The sequence below is a fragment of the Apis laboriosa genome, unplaced genomic scaffold (assembly GCF_014066325.1).
Source record: "Apis laboriosa isolate Shangri-la unplaced genomic scaffold, ASM1406632v1 scaffold26_cov146, whole genome shotgun sequence".
In the NCBI taxonomy this organism is placed as follows: Eukaryota; Metazoa; Arthropoda; class Insecta; order Hymenoptera; family Apidae; genus Apis; species Apis laboriosa.
This window is the reverse complement of record NW_025222592.1, coordinates 797,558-802,276: the sequence shown is the minus strand read 5'-3', so window position 1 is coordinate 802,276 and position 4,719 is coordinate 797,558. Positions and strand designations below refer to the sequence as shown.

Below are 4,719 nucleotides of genomic sequence, written 5' to 3'. Positions count from 1 at the left end.
ATTAATAATATTTTTATAAAAATTGAATCATTGATATAGAATAATCATACCAATGATCTCTTCCTTTATAAATTATAATAAATTTTGTTCATATTTTTTTATATTATATAATGAATTGTTATTCTTATATATTATTTTATTCTTATATAAATATATTTTATAATATAAAAAAATGTACATACAATCAAACATAAAAAATAAAAATATACAATAAAAAAATTTATAAATTTTAATTGTATTGAAAAAATTTCACATAATTCATTAAACACTATAATCATTATATGTAATATTTTATGCAAATTTATATTTCATTTATTTTCATTATTTTATGGATTTTGAAGGACGTAAAAATTGTTCATGCAATGTTTTATGGATTCTTTCTGCTTTTTGTAATCCAATACCAGGACAAAGAGCTAGTGTATTTGATTGTGTTTTTATTAATTCACTTAATGTTCCAAAAGTTGATAAAAGGGTTGTGGCATCTGTTTTATTAACTGATCGAATTGTTGTCAAAGCATTAACTAACTGAAAAAAAACATAATTATAATAAAATAAAATAAAAAAGTCTTGATATACTGTTATTAATATATTATATATATACTTTTTGATATGGTGCTGTCTCACTTCGATCCATAATTGCATCAGGTGGTTTATTTTCATAAATTTTATATGTTTCAATAATTTTTCCTGCATCTTCTGGATTCCATGCTAACATTAATGTCAAATCTGCTAAAATACAAATCCTTGTTAAATGTTTTAAAGCATGATGAGGTTCTGGCACATCTACCTATATTTTATTAATGTATATAATATAATTATATATTTATTATTACATATAATAATAATAATTAAAATGAATTAAAATGAACCTGTACTAAAAGTACTCTTAAATTATACATGTTTCCTAAGGTCTTCAAACGTTCATGGATATAGTCAGGATTAAGTTGATGATAACGTATTGATAAAAAAAGAGCACAAGTAGCTTTTCCCATAACATAATCTGGTATAATTTCAGAATATTCCCAAGGGACATTATTTACAAATTTCAATAATGGATTACCTTTCTATAAAATTAAATAATATCAAAAAAAAATTATTAAATAACAAAAAAAATTTATGTATATGTATCTTACTTGTTTTAAACTGACTAACAATGAACTAAATTTTGAAGAATCTTTGGCTTTAGAAGGACCAGGTATAGCTTCATTAAAAAATTCTGATTTTCTTAATTCGCTAAATGCAGCTATGTAAAATATTAATATTTAATACATTCAAAATTAAAAATTTATATATTAAATTTAAATTAAAAAAAAATATAATATAATATAAAATATGATATAAAATAACTCACATTGAAAAGTGGAATCAATTTTAATTTGTTTAGGTGGAGAGACTTTTTCTTCAATTTTATCTGTGTTTTCCATACTTAATACTTATTTATTTCTACTTCCTAAATTATCCTTATAACCTAAAATTCTTTAAGATTATATCATATATATAACAATATTATTAAATTAATTTTAATGTATTAAATATCAAATTTATAACATTAGAATAATCTTTTATTTTATGAATTTTCATTTTTAAAATAGTCTTTTATATATAATTTTTTATATATATTATGATATTAAAATAATTAAAAATTAATAAGTTATTTACAAAATTAGCAAATAAAAACAAACATAATATATGTATAGGTTATTATTCTAATAAATGAAATGATTAAATAATAATAACAAATAACAAGTTATTAACAATCAAATTTTATCTTATACATTTCTTAATAACATTTTGATAAATAAATTATATATGCCAATGAAATAAAATAATTATTATAAATAATTATGAATTTATTAAAATGTCATCGCTATTATAAATATTATAAATTATATATATTATTTATAAAATTTTCATAATGATGATGAAATCTTCATTAAAAATATACAATTATTATACCTTTACTAAAAAAAAAAATTAATAATATATAGTATCTTTTATTTTTCTATTGGTAACACTGTCAATTGATAATATTTGATAACATATGTAGGTATTAATTTCACATATTTTTTTATCAACTGGATTATTATTTTGACTATATTTGACTATATTTTTGTTAGAAATAAAATGGGATAAATGTTCACGTATATTTTAGAATTGAGAAGATTCACTAATAACAAATCTTTGTAGATATAATAAAATATTAATATATATTCATTAAATCTAACCTAAAATTTTTAAATGAACAAGGAAACGTCAGAGATTAAAAATGCTAAACATCCTCCTTGGAAGGATGTTGGCATATCAGATCCACGAGCACGATTGAAATCTCTTTCTGACTATGCTTCCACTGTGGAGATGGATCGTAACATTCCACCACAAAGGTAAAATTATATATCCTATATACCATATATTAAAAAACGAATTTAAATAAATCTAATATTATTAATTTTAATTTATTTAAATTTTCTTAGATATTACCGTTCTGGTGTAGAAATGATTAGAATGGCAGATATGTGTATGAAAGATAATAATCTTGAATATGCATATTTTTTATATGTCAAATTTATAACGTAAGATATATACATATATATAGTTTTAACATATAATACAATATATAATTTATTATATTTTATATAATATTATATATAATTATTATATAATTATATATAGTTGTTATATTTTAAAACATTAAAAATATTTAAAATATATTAATATATTTAAAAATATATTATCACAGAATTTTTGTTGAAAAAATAAGAAATCATCCACAATTTGATACAGTACCATTAAAGGATAAGGAACATAATCAACAAACATTACGGAAAGTACTTCCCAAGGCTGAGGAGTTAAAGAAACAATTATTAGAACAATATCAAACAGAGTTAAATAAATATATGGAAGATGTAAAAGAAAGAGAAAAAATTGAAAAGGAACGACAAAAACGAGAAGAACTAGAAAAGTATTTCATAATATTTTAGAAATTGTATAATATTTAAATAATATATATATATCATAATATTTATGTACATATAATATTTGTTTAGATTGAGGGAAGAAGAAGAAAGGAAGAACAAATTAGCTGCACTAGCAGCTGTTAAAGCAGCAAAAGCTGCTTTAACTGTGACCATTGAAGATGACAAATCTAAAAAAATACCCACTATATTATCAAAACCAATAGTAACTCCATCTATTGATATAACTGCACAAACATCAAAAGAAAAGTAAGTATAATATAAAAAAAAAGTACTAAATTATAGCAATTTATAAAAAATATTAAGTTATAAATTTATATTTTTTACTAGACCTATTATAGATCGCTCAACAAAACCTTCTTTGCTTTGTGATACTTTCACTTTAAGAGATATAATACTGCCAACTAAATTAATGCATAACTTTCTCATGTTGGCTTTCACTAATACCATGAATAATAAAGAAACTTGTGGTATACTAGCAGGCAAATTAGAAAAAAATAGATTACTAGTTACTCATTTATTAATTCCTGAACAAACTGGATCTCCAGATTCTTGTGTAACACATAATGAAGAAGATATATTTGATTATCAAGATCAACATAATTTGATTACTCTTGGTTGGATACATGTATGTATTTTTAAATTGTATTATTTAAAATCATTATTTAAGTTAAAAACTAAATTATATGTCTATTGTATAAATTGTATTCCAAATAGAAAAGATAATTATATTTCACAGACACATCCTACACAGACTGCATTTCTGTCTAGTGTAGATCTTCATACACATTGTGCATATCAACTTATGATGGCTGAAGCAATTGCAATTGTTTGTGCTCCTAAATATGATGAGTAAGTAAAACAGGTTCAAAAAAATATAAAAAATAAAAGAATAAATTTTTCTTAATTCAAAAATAATTTTTTATTTTAGAACAGGATTCTTCATTTTAACTCCAGAATATGGATTAGAATTTATTGCAAATTGCAGAGAAACTGGATTTCATCCACATCCAACTGATCCACCACTATATACAGTAATTATATATTATATATTTGTATAAATATTATACACATTTAAAACTATTTCTTTTTCAGAAAGCAAAACATTGTAAATTGGACGTAACAGCAGTTATAGAAGTAGTGGATTTAAGAAGAAAATGACATCTTTTAGATATGTATACACATATTTTCACATGTGTATACTTTAAAATGTGCAATTAATGTAAAACAAGTTATATGTATATTTAATTATCAAATACGTTATATCAAGTAAAAAAAGTGAAAAATTGCAAACACTTTAGCTTAAATAGCATAAAGATTTAGCAGTTGCAAAGCTTTCAATATTTTTATGATAAAGTATTTAAAGAAATCTTTAATATATTTAAAGTAAAATTATGCATTTAAAATCGGTAGAATGAAATTAGTTAATCGCAATTAATATAATGCAATATTTAAATGATAAATTATAGTAGATTAAAAAGAAGAATTTTTATATAATTTAAGAGATTTAAACAATTAATATCTAGAAATTATTTTGACTGAAACTAAACATTATCATTAAATAATAGTATTAAAATTTTCATTTCATGAGCATTGAAAATTTTCAACCTCTTGTAATGAAAATAAAAAATTTGTTTACATATATAATTTATATGAAAATAGAATATTTATAATAACGAGATATAAATGTGCTTCTATTACTTTTTCATACTATTTATATTTATTGATCAGGTAATATGTTACACTA

General features: G+C 20.9%; 2 protein-coding genes across 3 annotated transcripts; one reads left to right on the top strand and one right to left on the bottom strand.

Annotated features, from left to right (window-relative positions):
- Positions 1–220: 220 nt before the first annotated feature.
- LOC122713865 (DNA excision repair protein ERCC-1) lies at positions 221–1,514 on the bottom strand. The gene is made up of 5 exons (XM_043934673.1): positions 1,352–1,514; positions 1,134–1,243; positions 870–1,064; positions 602–787; positions 221–525 (listed from the first exon to the last, which is right to left on the bottom strand). The coding sequence occupies exons 1-5, from the start codon at positions 1,422–1,424 to the stop codon at positions 322–324; spliced, it is 768 nt and encodes a 255-aa protein (XP_043790608.1). The 5' UTR covers positions 1,425–1,514; the 3' UTR covers positions 221–321.
- A 554-nt stretch (positions 1,515–2,068) lies between these two features.
- On the top strand, positions 2,069–4,437 carry LOC122713813 (STAM-binding protein). 2 transcript variants are annotated; one of them, XM_043934592.1, is made up of 8 exons: positions 2,069–2,381; positions 2,472–2,570; positions 2,738–2,959; positions 3,045–3,221; positions 3,303–3,600; positions 3,712–3,824; positions 3,909–4,006; positions 4,068–4,437. In XM_043934592.1, exons 1-7 carry the CDS (start codon positions 2,239–2,241, stop codon positions 3,988–3,990), a joined length of 1,134 nt encoding a protein of 377 aa, XP_043790527.1. In that variant the 5' UTR covers positions 2,069–2,238; the 3' UTR covers positions 3,991–4,006; positions 4,068–4,437. The 2 variants fall into 2 exon arrangements, with proteins under 2 accessions (XP_043790527.1, XP_043790526.1); XM_043934591.1 differs by having other exon boundaries at positions 3,904–4,006; positions 4,068–4,433.
- The last annotated feature ends 282 nt before the right edge of the window (positions 4,438–4,719 follow it).

What these genes read in the sequence shown, in the direction of transcription:
- LOC122713813 (XM_043934591.1), top strand. Translation starts at nt 2,239, where the DNA reads ATGAACAAGGAAACGTCAGAGATTAAAAATGCTAAACATCCTCCTTGG. An exon ending in TTACTCTTGGTTGGATACAT is followed by an intron (nt 3,601 to 3,711) that starts GTATGTATTTTT and finishes TATATTTCACAG; the next exon opens with ACACATCCTACACAGACTGC. An exon ending in TGTGCTCCTAAATATGATGA is followed by an intron (nt 3,825 to 3,903) that starts GTAAGTAAAACA and finishes TTTTTATTTTAG; the next exon opens with AACAGGATTCTTCATTTTAA.
- LOC122713865 (XM_043934673.1), bottom strand. Translation starts at nt 1,424, where the DNA reads ATGGAAAACACAGATAAAATTGAAGAAAAAGTCTCTCCACCTAAACAA. An exon ending in AATTGATTCCACTTTTCAAT is followed by an intron (nt 1,244 to 1,351) that starts GTGAGTTATTTT and finishes TATTTTACATAG; the next exon opens with CTGCATTTAGCGAATTAAGA. An exon ending in TGTTAGTCAGTTTAAAACAA is followed by an intron (nt 1,065 to 1,133) that starts GTAAGATACATA and finishes TTAATTTTATAG; the next exon opens with AAAGGTAATCCATTATTGAA.